This window comes from Lagenorhynchus albirostris, chromosome 7 (genome assembly GCF_949774975.1).
Source record: "Lagenorhynchus albirostris chromosome 7, mLagAlb1.1, whole genome shotgun sequence".
In the NCBI taxonomy this organism is placed as follows: domain Eukaryota; kingdom Metazoa; phylum Chordata; class Mammalia; order Artiodactyla; family Delphinidae; genus Lagenorhynchus; species Lagenorhynchus albirostris.
In genome coordinates this window covers 8041310-8054733 of record NC_083101.1, presented here as the reverse complement: position 1 = coordinate 8054733, position 13424 = coordinate 8041310, and the positions used below count along the sequence as shown (strand labels likewise).

The following is a 13424-nucleotide window of genomic DNA, read 5'->3' as shown; positions in this document are numbered from 1 at the left end:
GCCAGGAGCAGTGTAGGCCGGGGTGGCGTGGGGGGGAGGCGGATTTTAGTGGTGAGTGAGAGAGAGGAACACAGCTGCCAGCGTGAGCTTTTAAAAGCATAAATCGCATGATGTCACTCGCACGCTCTAAGCCTCCAGTGGCTTCCCACGGCACTGGAACAAAGTCCAAACATCTCGGCGTGGCCCCAGGCCCATCTGCCCACTCTCCAGCCCCATCTCAAATCACTGTCCCTGCACCCAGCACACGGTCACAGGGGCTCCCGGCTGGCCCTTGGCCACCGAACTCTCACACCTCCGGGCTTTTGCAGGTGCTGTTCCCTCTGCCTGAAATCCTCCCCCACCTCCACCCTCGACTTGATTTGCTTTATTCCTCATCACCTTGCCCGACTCTAAGTGTCCCCTCCCTTCGGTCATGATCACATCGCTTTATTTTTCTTCATCACACTTAACACTGTCAGAGACTGTCTTGTTCATTTATTTGTTTATTATATCTCCCCTCCCCCACCCAGAGTGGGAGTGCCAGGAGGGCAGGAACCATGCCAGGCTCCTTCCCTGGCTCAGTACCTTGCACAAACCAGTGTTTGAGAAGTACATGCTGAACCAATGTGAGTAGGATGTGCAGAGAACCTCAGTGAGTCCCAGGAAATGAAAGGCCAGTGTGACTGGAGTGAGGAGAGCTCAAGCAAGCATGCAGGCTCTTGTCGGCCGGCCATGGGAGGGAGAGGGACAGGAACCCAGAGAAGCATTGTAAGTGTGTGAGAAAGATTCTCAGAAAAAGAAAAAAAAAAAAAAGCTCAGGGACTTCCCTGGCAGTCCAGTGGTTAAGAGTCTGCACTTTCACTGCAGGGGGTGCGTGTTCGATCCCTGGTTGGGGAAATAAGATCCCGCATGCAGCGTGGTGCGGCTAAAAACTAAAAAAAGAAAAGATGCTCAGATGTTTTCAAAAGGCCACTGGTTGTAGTGCAGTCAGATTGGAGGGGGCCATTGTGGGCAGGGGAGAGCAGTGAGGAAGCCTTTGGTGATTTAGGGCAGGGGACAGTGGCTTTGCATCTGGAAGGTGACGGGGGAAGGGGAGAATTGACAGGATTTGGGGTCATGTGGATGGGGGGGTGGAAGAGGAAAGCCAAGGTCAGTGATGTCTGCCAGGCTTCTGGCTGTGGGTCAGGGATACAGGATGATGATGCTAAGGCAGGGCAGGACAGGAGAGCCAGATTTGTGCGGCGGGAGAGTGGGTAAGTCTGAGAATTCAGATCATGACAGGATGGATTTGAGGTGTCACTACAACAGCCGATGGGGATCTCAGGTGGGCAGCTAGTGCACGTGAAATACTTTGGGGCTCAGAAGAAAGCTGGGCTAGAGGTGAGCCTGGGTAAGGATGAGGTCACCCAGAAGGTGAAACAGCCTGTGATGAGTCCCGAGGAACCCACCCTCTCGGGGCAGAGGAGCATGAGTGCCAGAGAGAGCATGAAGTAGGAGAACGGGTCATCCAGCGTCTGAGGGTGTCCCAGGGGGGAGGTCACCGACCAAATGTAGCAGAGGGGTCAAGGAAATGTGCTTTGGATTTAAAGACTGGACGTCACGGGTGGTCTGAGTGCAGCCCCCCTGGAATGCTGCCAAGCACAGCAGGGGTGAGGAAATGCAGGAAGCAGGTGTGGATACCCTTTTGGGAAGTTTGGCTGTGGAGGGGAAAGCGCAGGAGAGACCCGGAGGGATTACTGGGTTGAGGGAGGGTCCCTTATACGGAGCCCGTAACATGTTCATTTAACACTGGGGGACCTTGTTGAAAGGCAGAGGCTGTTCCCTTGAGAGGGATCATCAGACAGGAGGCGCCTGCTATAGCAGTGTGAGAGGACAGGACCCAGAGTCCAGGTGGGCAGCTCTGCCTGGACTGGAAGATGGAGAAACAGGTAAGGACAGGGCAGGTGCGCCTGCAGTTGGTCTCTCTTCTCTGATGAGGGGGACACCTTTGCTAACCGGAGGAAGAATGAATGTCCAAGGTGTGAGGGGTGGAGGCTCACACTGTGAATGGGAGAGCCGGCTGCCCAGTGGGGCATGTGGGATGCCAGGGACTAAGGCTGGGGCCTGTGCCGGTTAACCTGAACACAGTGGAACCAGCCCTGCTCTGGCTCATAACAGCCCTCTGCTCAGAGCCACGCTAAGTTGGGCTGCTGGGTACAGGAGACAGATGACAGGCTTGCCTTTTCGGGGACTAGCCTGAGGGTCCGTAAAATACCAGTGCCAGCTGGCTAGGCTGGCACGGGGGAGACCTGGTAGACGCTGATGTGGCGTCTGGCAGACTGCCGTGCCTCCACAGACTCCCCAGCCATCAGCTGCGCCAGGCCAGACCCGTATCGGTCCCGGTCCCGGTCCCTGCTTTATCCTGTGTCCAGCACACAGATGATCCAGGAGGCATCTGAGGCACCAATTGCACAAACCAGGGTCTCCTGACCTGAGACCAACGCAGAGGCCAGCGCCCAGCCCCTCTCCAGCCCCTGAGCGGCCCAGCCCCCTGGTCAGGGATGGCACTGAGACAAACACACCACCACCTTTTATTGTTCAGCTCTCCCCAACAGGCCAGCACTGAGGCTGGGGGGCTGGGCCTCCGTGAGAAGCGGTCAATCCAGGGGCCCCCCGTGTGGCCACCCTAATGGGCTCTGGGGCCTGTCAGGCCTCCCCCTAGGCTTTCCAGGTCCAGAAATCCTTGTGGGGTCTGGGGTATGTCAGACCCGGGAAAGCTGCCTTTGTAGAGGAGCAGGACATGGGGGGAGAGGTCTCGTGACGCCCCAGAACCTGCCAAGTCCAGCAACAGCATGTGACATGAGGGAAACTGAGGCAAGAGTGTAGAAGCCAGAGGAAAAAGCGACAGGGAGTCTGAAAAGTGAGGTGGGGAGGACCGGCGTTTTCCAGGCCCTGAACCTGAAGAGGGTGAGAGCGAGACTTCCAGGGACTCCTCCCTCCTGGCTTCTGGAAGGGTGAGCAGGGGCTCTGGTCAGTCAGGGGTGAGTCCTGAGCAGCTCCATCCCACAAGGGTGTCTGCAGGGTAGCCAGGCTTGAGGGGCCCTCAGTGCCTGGATGGGTCCTCTGGGCCCCCACCCTTGGTCTGCCCTGGAGAAGAAGCAGAGAAGGGGCCGGCAGCCTCATCCGTGCTGGGCCTTCACTGGGCCTTTTTGGTCACCTTCTGATTCTTCAGCATCACGTAGGTGATGAACACGCCTGGAATACACAGACCAGAAAGGTCAGGAAAGAAAGCGCAGGGCTGCTGGGGGCCAGAGCAGGACACAGCATGGGAGAGTGACCCACACAGGGGGCCAAGCACCTACCCAACCACACTCCAGGCCACCTGGTCATCTCCCCAGCTGTTCATCAAGCCACACATCCACCCATTCATTCAAAAAATATCAGCCGGGTGCCTACTACAGGCAATTTGCTGAGTTTAGCGCTTCCAATCCTACAGGGAGTAAGATCCACCCAACTATGCATCTACTCACCCAGTCAACCACCTACCCACGCACCTACACACTGACCCACTCAGCATCCATCATCCGCCCATCCCATCATCCAGACACCTGATTGTTGACGCATCCAAACCACTTTCTTGAGCACCGACTCAGTGCCACAGCTTGTGCCGGGGGCTGAGTAAACAGCAATGATAAAGCAACAGTCCTTGCCCCTTAAGGACTAGACCCTGGGAGACAGACAGGTGCAGGGATCTTGAACCGGGGTGACCAGCGGGTGAGAGGTGATGGAGGTGTGAGCAGAGTGATGGCGGTGGTGGAGGGAGCAGGAAAAAGGGAGACATCCCACTAGAGTCCAGTGAGCCTGGGGCATCGGGAAGACTGACTTAAAGCCCTGAAGGATGAACCGGGAAACCCCAGGGGATGAGTTGGGGGCAAGGAGCCTCATGGAGACATACGGCCAGTGACAAAGTGTAGCAGCATGTTCAGGGCTGGGAGAGGGTCATGGGGTCCCTCAGACACACTGCCCAGGGTTGGGGGAACTTACCCACAAACAGGAGCAGCAGGAGGCCAGCAGCCAGTGGGATGGCAACGGCATAGGCTTGGGGCAGGAAATACTTGTGGATGACATGCTGACTGTCGATGAATGGCTGGCATCGAGGGCAAAGCTCTGGTGAGCACTCCCCGCCCTGCTCAGCTCCCCAAGCCCAAACATCCCACCTCCTCCATCTCTGGGGCTGACCCCATCAAAGCACTGAGACTGCATTTGCTTTTCTTTAAGATGATGGCATTTGGGGTGCCTTGGTTTGTTCCCTTCCTTCATTTATCTAATAGTTGTGTACTGGGCACTTGCCTGGTGCCTGCCCTAAGCTGGGGCTGGGGACCTGACAGGGAACAGAAGAAAAAGGACTTGCCCTAAGGCCCCCACAGCTTAGCAGGGGCAAAGGGTACATGAGGAATCCTCGAATGATTCCCAACCTGGGCTCCAAAGTCTTCTTTACCAACATTTTTCTCCAAAGGATACCAAGTTCTGCAAGATTTTGCCTTCCAAACACTACACTTTTAAAGCAGTAACCAAGACATTTCCCCACAGGGAAAAGAAAAATCCTAAAGACTCTCACAAAATCCACTGGCACCTGTCATGCCCAGGGGCCCGCAGCATAACGAGAAGAACTAGAACTCCCATCAAAGGCAGAGCAAATCAAGGACAGGACTTTACAGTGTAGTGGTTAAGTTTTCCACCTTGGGCCTGAGGCTTCCCCCTGAGCTTCCGCTTCCTCGTGTATAAAATGGGGGACAACGCTAGCATCTTCCCCATAGTGCTGTTCTGGAGCTTTTGTGAGGTATGCAGGTAAAGCACCCAGCATGGCACCTGTCACACTGCAGCTGCTTAAATGATGTTAGGAGTTGGCCTCAAGATCCAGGGATGGGAGGTGAGAGAGGACGGGGCAGCACACATACCAAGAGAATCACCCAGACGGTGTAATAGGTGAAGATGATCAGGCTAACGGCGACGAGGCCGAGTCCCACCACCTGGTCTGTTCCCGTGGCCTGCAGAAAAGGGAGAACTCAACTGAGGCAGTGATGCTCCATTTAGGTGCACTAAAGAAGGGGGGCGTTGCAGCCTGGTTACGCCCATTCACTCAGCCGACGTATCTGACGTGGAGGACTAGGTCAATTTTAGGCCGAGAGAGACCGCCGGGCCAAGGCCTATCACCCGTACGACGGACCGGCAGGAGAGCGATGCCGGATCCGAGTACTCAAGTCCCAGCTCCTGAGCAGACCCAGGACCCCACCCCTAGACGCCCCCGTTCCCCGCACTCGGGCCCAAGCTCACCATTTCCCCAGCGCTGCGGGCACTGGAGCAGCAAGCCTCATCCGGTTCCGGATCCGGGCCCTTCTGGCCTTGGGCCGCGGGGTACGCCGGGAGTCGTAGTCCTTAGGCCGGTTCAGGACCACGTCGCCCGAGACAAGCAGGCACCGCCTTCCCTTTGCATATCGGGAAATGTAGTTTCTCAAGGGCATTGTGGGCCGCGTTCCGGAATCTCTAGGGAATGGGACGGGGGGGGACGGGGGGGACGGGGGGGGACGGGGGGGGCGGGGGGGGGCGGGGGGGGTACCCAGTCTAGCTGGCATTTGTGGTCTCAGTCCTGTCGAACTCGCCCGAGAACAAAAGCCCGTCTCTCGATGTCCCAGAGTCCCATAGCCAGAGCGGGATGGGGGTGGGTGGCCGGAAGTCCCATATTTCCGACGGGGAAAATGAGGCTCAGAGAGGGGCGCGCTCTTGCAGGAGATCACAGTCTGAGTCAGTGGTGTAGCCGACTTCAGAACCCGAGGGCACTACTTCCTGGTCCCGAGGCCCTAACTTGTCTGTTGAGGGTAGGGTGCAGAAAAAGTTCACCGACCGGCCTGGGGTGGGAGGAGGGGCTGGCTGGGGCCCCCAGGGATGGGGAGGATTTCGACTGGCTGTGAGAGGGCACCCCCTTACCATGCCAGGCTTCCCTGGCGACCCTTCGGGTGTCCTCTCTTCACTGCATGAATGAGGCTAGGGTGACCCTCCCTTCCTTCACCGTCTGCCTCTCGGGCCCTGGGTGTCCCGCAGCCCAGACAGGTCTTTGGACTGGGCCGGTGTGTAGGCCCCTCCCTAGGCTTGGAGGCCAGATCATCTTCAATGTCTCCTCCAGCTCCGAGGTCCGGAACACTGTCTCCTCACAGCTCATAGGGCTGGCTGCTTCTCCCGCATCAGGTCTCACTGGGATGCCACACATGCCAGGGAAGTGACCTTCACAGCTGGGCAGGGTTCCCTCCTCCGTGCTGCATAGCCCCAAGTGTGGCTCCAGGATGACACTTATCACTGCGTTTTAATTAGCTGATTTACTTGTTGATCTGGCCCACGTGACTGTGAGCTCCCTGAGATTAGCATCTGTGGTCACTGCTGTATCCCCAGTGCCCAGAGTGAGGCTTGGCACAAGTAAGAGCTTTGAATCAACCAGCTTTGAATTTTGGTGACTTCTGGAATGCTACAGAGGACAGCATGTGGAGACTCCAGGCCTCCTGAGGGGTTGTGTGGAGGCTCTCCGTGTGTTAGCTTCACTTGGGGGGCGGGGACACACAGAGATCGGGTCTGAACCGGGCATGACATGCTCCTGCTGGCAGCATCTGTCTCCTTGGGTCATCCAAGCCCATCACAAAGCTGAGAGGGACTTTTTTCCCCCTACCACTTTGTATACTGATTTTTCACTAAGCATTACTGTGTTCCAAAGGAGCAACCTTTTTTTAGCCTACAGCCCAATTCCTTCCCTCTCTATCTCAGGAGAATTTGAGCTCAGCCAGGAGCCACCTTTTCCCTCCCCAGGTGTGCACAGAACAGAGGAAGGGACTGAGAATCAGCCTCCAGGGTTTACAGGGGCCATGAGTGGGCATCAGCACTAAGAAAGGGTGGGGACAATGCGGTGCTGTGGCAGGGACAAGGCCTCGTAGTCTGGTCCCTTCTGGCTTGTCCAAAGCCCTGAGGATTCCTGCCACCTCTGAGTTCATTAAAGGCCCAGGGTGACTTGCCTTTCCCAGAGCCTGGCTAAGTCAGCTCTTCTGAGTCAGGGGCAGAGAGTGAGTGGTGGTCCCGGCCTGGAGACGGTGCTGGCCTGTGGCTTTAGAGAGGCTGGGGAAACACTCGGCACCTCCCAGTGTCTAGCTCCCTAGGAAGGCCTGTATACCCACTTTCTCATTTGATTCACAACCCCATTTGCAGCTGAGAAAACTGAGGCACAGTTGTTTGTCCTCAGGCATGCCTGTTAGAGGCTACCTGACTCTAGGGAGGTTAGAACTTGGGCTCTGAGGTCAGAGCTGCCACCTTGTAGGTGTGAGACTGGCAGGAAACTGCCCTTCTGGGCATCCGTTTCCTCCCCAGGAATCTGGAGTAATAACTGGTGGTAATTCTGATAACTACAGTCAGGACTTTGAGAACCTGGCCACTGACATCTCCCCCACCCCCAGCATGTCACCTTATACATCCTGCTTCCTTCTGATGCCGTCTGTGACCCCGACTTCAACTCAGTAAAACAAACAAAAGCCAACATGCCATAACAAACAAAAACTGCAACATTTAATTTTTTCCCCCCCAAACCAAGACACTGACACTAGGCTGATTTCCCTTTACAATGTTATTTTCTACAATAGAAGCTGGGACAGAGATACAAACACAGCCCACTGAATCAGGGGGTGGTGGTATATAACATTCTGTTAGAAAGGAGGGGTGTTAAAAAAAAAAAAAAGACCTCCCCTCCCCCCATCTCCCTGCTCACCTCCCTAAAGAGAGGAAGACGTGGACATTCTCCGTCCTGGCAGGTCATGCCATGTGGTCAGTTTGTGGGGTGGCCAGAAAAAAAAAAAAAAAAACCTAAAAATATTGTAGACCTTTATTTCTTTTCTTTAAATCTCCTAGTAAAAACGTTAAACTGTCTTTCAAGAAGATTCCAAACTGGCATTGCATAGACCAATTCCTTTCCAAAAATATCTCTAATATACTCTTTCTATCTCTCTCTATATAGGATTTTAAGTCCAGAGCTGTGGGCACCTAATGGGAATTCACTGAGCTTGAGGGGACCATAGGGCCGAAGAATGAGCTCCCACGTGGGGATGAGGCCAGGGGCTCCAGGCCTCCGGCTCCAGCCAGCATTAATTTGGTTGTGGCCGAATTCTGTTAGTCCAATTACCCTGGCCCAGGGCCTAGCGTGGGAGAGTGTGGCAGGCTCTGTCTCCTTCTGGGGTGACTGTCAAGTTCAGACCTCGCGTAGGGTGGGGCTGGGGTTCCTGGTTTGGGGAATTCTCCCCAACAGCACCAAAGCCAGCTATTTTATGTCTAAAGCCCCAGAACTTTGAATCAGACCCCAAATATACCCTGAATGCATCTCCTCACTGGGCTGAGGTCATGAAGATACAGAAGGGAAGGACAGCATTCCCCCATCTTCTGGGGGTCACTTCAACTGGAGACAGTGCGGCCAGCTCCCTTTTAAAGTGCCAGGTGTCTGTGGGGCAGGAAGGGACCCGCAGAGCTGACCAGAGCCTTCTCCAGCCAGAGCAAATGCTCCGTCCTGCCTCAGCAGGCACCTTCGAACATTCATTTTCTAAAAGTTAGGTAATTAAAAACAACAACAACAAAAATCCTAGAAATGCTCTGGTCCCAACGCCAGGAGGTTCCAACACCAAGACTCCAATTCTTGCCAGTGGGGCAGAAGGGCAAGGACCCCTCCCAGCCTGGGGAGGAGACACCCCCATCTGCCCCCACCCAGATCCCCAGCCCTGCTGGGACCCAGCCAGCGGGTAGGGAGAGAACAGAACCACCTCCCCTCACCTGGGGGAGGAGAAGATACCAAACTGTGAACTCTAAAAACGAAAAGAAAAAGAAAGGAAGGAAGGAAAGAAGGAAAAAAGAGGAAAAAAAGAGGCAAGAAAAGGAAAAAGGTATAGGGCTAAGTAAACACCAGCCTGCTGGGTTTATACAAAATGAGTGAAATTTAAGAGCGGCAGGGGGTCTGTCCAGGGACTGGCTGGCAGTCAGAACCCACCTTCAAGCAAGTAACAAGGACTAGGACGGGAAAGTGCTGAGAGCAGAGGATTTAGGGAGGGGGGGCAGGGCCAGACTGCCCCCCGCTGGGAAAACCCTATTAATGGACCCCACCTCGCCCTTGCCCAGAGAGGGGATGCTTTCAGAGGATGGCTGAGGCTTTTCTGGCCAGGAAGCCAGCTCCAGGCCAGTCCAGTCACAGCCCATCTGCCTCTCCAGCACTGGCCCCGGCCTGGGCCAGCTGACCCTGAGGGAGAGAAAGGGCGCTTTGCCTGCCAAGCCCAGCCCAGCCAGGCCACTGACCTCCAAGGGCTTGGGAGGCACCTGCCCTGGCTTCCTACTGGAAGCCAGCTGCTCAGGACCCAGTCCCGGGCAGAGGGGAACCACCGTCCACGCTCAGACCTTTCTCAGCATGGGGCTTGGGCCTGAGCTGGAGTTAACTGGAGTGGGGAGGGGCAGTGCCACGTTCCAGCCGGGCTGCTAGAGCTGGGCTGCTGACTGCACAGCAGGCAGCACCCAGGAATCCTTGGGAAGGGCTCAGAGCACAGGCAGGTGAGGGCCAGGGAGCTGTGCTGGAGACAAGCGTGTGCAAAGTGCAGGCTGCCAGGGCAGCAGGAGAACATTCGTTGCGGGGGGGGTGGGGTCTCAATCTGGAGTGTGGATGGGGTTTGAGGTCTTGGTTCCCAGGAGGAGGCCGCCAGCAGGTCCCCCGGGACACAGGGAAGGGACAGCTGAAGCACTGAGCAGTCAGAGGGCCATGGTGGCAGGATTCCAGGGGTGGACTGGCCCCCCAAGGGCAAGGGAACAATGGAGCAAGGCCCTGCCAGGGCCACTGGCTGGGCCAGTGCTCCTGGAGTGAGCAGGGACACAGAACAAGAGGCCCCTCAGCCACAAGCATCCTTGCACGTGCAGGAGCTGCTGCATGTCCTCGCCGAGGGACCAGGTGGGTGTCCAGAGGGGCAGTCCCCGCCGCGTTTGTCTGGCCCACCTGCTTCACGGGCCCATGTGTCCAGCCCTCTAGTGGTTCAGAGGAGAATATTCACAGTGGTGCCCGGGGCCCTGGCGGACCATGAGCGTCCCAGCAATGATGGGAGGTCAATGGAATGATGCTTTGGGGCTGGAGTGCATGGAGCAGGCACAGATGAAATGCGGCACGGATGGTGATCCGAAGGGGAAGGTCCCTTGTGGAATGACTTGGGTCTGGACGCCTGTGAAGGCAGGGTCCTTCTCCAGCCTGGACGCCTGCTCCTCAATGGCTTTCAATCACGACTGGCTCATAGACCCCAGAGGAGACCCTGCGGGGAGAGACAGGTCAGCTTGTCGTCCTTGATGGTCCTTTGCGCCAGGTCCTTTGGGCCAGGCCCTTGGGAGTGCTTCACAAGCAGGCCCCATGTTGCAGAAAAAGAAACTGAGGCTCAGAGAAGTTGAATCACTTGCCCAGGGCAACACAGATGTTAAGAATCGGAGTGTGTAGGAGTGCGGAGCTGGCACAGACCATGCCCCAAGCCCTCCTGAGCACCGGCAGCTCTCACGCTGGGGTGTGCTGCGCCCATCCTCACGACAACTCTGGCAGGGAGGGCCTGCAGCTAGCCCCACTTGACAGGTGAAGAAACTGAAGCTCAGAGGGATTACGAGGCTTGCTAAAAGCGCAGTAGAAGGCTGGGCAGCTTGCTCGGCCTTTCTCCCCACTGAGGGAGGCCAGGGCCACCCCTGGGATTGTGGACATTCAGGGCTCAGCATACAGCTCTGCAATGACCTTGCTGCCAAATAGATCGGTTCTTCCCGTCCTGCATCTCAGTTTCCTCATCCTCAGAGGGGGCTAGAGAGGGATGTCACAAAGCCCCAAGGAGGTGCCCTCTGTTTCCTTCTTGCCCACCCCACCCGGGGCAGCTGAGGCAACCATGGAAAGATGGCAGTTGCAATATCAAGCCTCAGCCAGTAGGGGTCAGCAGAGCAGCACCAGAGGGCAGGTCTGGGGACCCTGCATGGCCCAGCAAAGACCCCTTGGAGATGGGGCCCACAGGAACCAGGGGAAAAGGCTTCAGCACAGCCCCGCAGGTGGGAATCTCTACCACTCATTCATTCATTCAGTGAGCCAGGCACACAGCAAGCATGCTGTAAGTGAACGATCATGAGAGGGCACTCTAAAACTGTAGAGTTCAAGTCCAAGTTTGATCCTACCACCTCCTCGTCTCTGAACACCATGCAGCAGAAATCTGTGTTGCTCACTGCCGTAGCCCCAGCACCTAGGGATAGCTCAGTACCTGGTGTGTAGCTGGTGTGCAATAAATATTTGTTCAATAAATAAACGAGTCATCATCATCATTTTTTTAGGAGTTCCCAGATCCAGGAGGAAGGGAAAGAAAAGTAGAATCCAAAATAAAGATGTATTAAGCCCCTGCTATGTGCCAAGCCTTGTGCTAGGCACTTACCAAGCTTCCTCAGAACCCCCAAAACCAAACCCAGGGCCTTTGTCCCAGGTTTCCAGGTAAGGTGGTGTGGTCCACATCATTTGACAGACGGGAAACTGAGGCTCAGAGAGAAGTGACTGGTTCAAGGTCACACTGACAAGAGCTGGCATTCAAAGCTAGGTCAGTGGGCTGCAGAGGCCATATCCTCTCACCACTATGCCCCAGAGCCACACTCGTGACCCACCCAGAACCTTCAGCCCTACCTGTTGGCCAGCTGGATGCCACTCAGGGTGGTGGAGCCATCGCGGCTCACGAACAGCCGGAGGTTGCTGTCTGTGGGGACACAGGGAAGGGTGGGGGCTGAGCAGAGCGGCGCCGCCAGGGAGCCCCTGGGCATCGTCCCTGGCCCGCCGGCGCGGGCAGCTCACCCTCAGTGTTGCTGCCGTCCGTGAAGTCCTGGCTCTGCATGATCTTCTCCACGATGTCATCAGCGTCAATCCGCGTGTCATCCACCCAGGTCGGGTGGCTCTCCACGGAGTCCTTCTTCCTCCTGGGGCGGGGCGGGGCAGAGTCACAACAGTCAGGGCAGCAACAGGCACGAGACGACAGGACCAAGCACCCGCAGCACTCAGGATGCTCAAAGTGCACGTGCGAGCTGTTCCAGACTGTATTCATTTAACCCTCACATCAAACCCTACGTGCAGATGCTGCTACGACCTGGCTTTACAGAGGAGGCCACGGAGGCCTTGAGACGTTAAGTACCAGCCTCTGAGAGGCTGCAGAGCAAGGGAGCAGGCGGGGACAGAGGGGACACTAAACCGCACGCAGCAACCGCTCACTGAGCATGCGTGCCAGGCCGGGGCGCCGCGCCTGTGAGCATCAGCTGGTTGAATAGCCACGCCCACACCACTGCGGCAGGGGCCCCCTTGTCCCTCTGCTACAGGTAGAGAAGCAGAGGCTCAGGGAGCCACCGGCGGGGTCTGCTCTCCAGGAGCACGTATGGTGAGACTTACCGAAACGAGCGGTCCGACAGATGTGGGGGCCGGGGTGGCCGCGGCGGCTTCTCAGGGGGCCGGTGCTCACGCTCGCTGCCCTCGGGACCCTCCACGGCTATGCTGAGGCCGCCCGAGGCGCTGCTGCTGGTGGACGTGTTCCGGCGGTGGGTCAGGTCCGAGAGGCTGGAGGAGCGCGAGTGCTCGGTGCTGTAGCCTGGGGGGCGGTCGGGGACGCTGATTGCCGGGAGCCGGGGGCCGGGGAAGGTGGAAGGCCAAGGGCAAGGGGCCGGGCGGGCACTCACCAGAGATCTTGGACTGCTGGCTGGCGTAGCTGGAGTTGCGGGAGTGGCCGGAGTGGAACACCTCCTCGGGGCTGGAGAGGTTCTGGTCCGGCTCCTCTGGCACCCCTGGAAGCCGGGTAGGGGCAGGGGTTACCAGTGTGCCCGCCCTCGCCCTTGCTCCTCCTCTCACTGAGTGTGGGTGGGGGTGTGGGGTGTGGGTGGAGGGGTGGGGGGGTGGAGAGCACATTATGTATTTCCATTTAAGAGACTGAAAAGCTGAGGTCCAGGGAAGCAGCAACCTGCCCCGGGCTGCAGGTCACCACTCGAACCCCGGGTCATTCGTTCATTCCACAAATATCTGCTGGGGACGTCCTCCACGCTGGGCGCTCTACTGGGTGCTGGGAACAGGAGACGTGGTGTCACAGGCACCAGTGGTGGGAAAGAAGTATGTTGAACAAAAATGACCCACGATTAACTGCAACTGGCTAATGGCGCAGAGTAGGGAGCGTATGGGGTGGGGGGGGTCTGACCCAGTCTGGAATCAGGGAAGGCTTCTCTGAGGAGGTGGCCTTAATGCGAAACCTTCAGGATGCGTGGAAGGGAGCAAGCCAGAAGGAAGCAGCATCAGGGGAAGGGCCTTCTAGACAGAGGGAACGGCATAAGCAAAGGCCCTGAGGCTTGAATGGGCTTGGGTCTGTGTAGCTGGAGTGGAGTGAATA

At 57.0% G+C, this 13424-nt stretch overlaps 2 protein-coding genes across 2 annotated transcripts in view; both read right to left on the bottom strand.

The window, feature by feature from the left end:
• Positions 1-2533: 2533 nt before the first annotated feature.
• Positions 2534-5366, bottom strand: DPM2 (dolichyl-phosphate mannosyltransferase subunit 2, regulatory). The gene is made up of 4 exons (XM_060154268.1): positions 5293-5366; positions 4917-5006; positions 4003-4105; positions 2534-3213 (listed from the first exon to the last, which is right to left on the bottom strand). Exons 1-4 carry the CDS (start codon positions 5293-5295, stop codon positions 3155-3157), a joined length of 255 nt encoding a protein of 84 aa, XP_060010251.1. The 5' UTR covers positions 5296-5366; the 3' UTR covers positions 2534-3154.
• Positions 5367-7535: 2169 nt separating this feature from the next.
• EEIG1 (estrogen-induced osteoclastogenesis regulator 1) overlaps positions 7536-13424 on the bottom strand; it is a 36961-nt gene continuing 31072 nt past the window's right edge. Inside the window, exons 7-11 of the mRNA XM_060154267.1 lie at positions 12727-12831; positions 12443-12638; positions 11858-11979; positions 11693-11762; positions 7536-10313 (exon numbers count right to left, since the gene is read on the bottom strand). Coding sequence (XP_060010250.1) covers positions 10268-10313; positions 11693-11762; positions 11858-11979; positions 12443-12638; positions 12727-12831 — 539 coding nt within the window. The 3' untranslated portion in view covers positions 7536-10267. The remainder of the gene's footprint in view (positions 10314-11692; positions 11763-11857; positions 11980-12442; positions 12639-12726; positions 12832-13424) is intronic.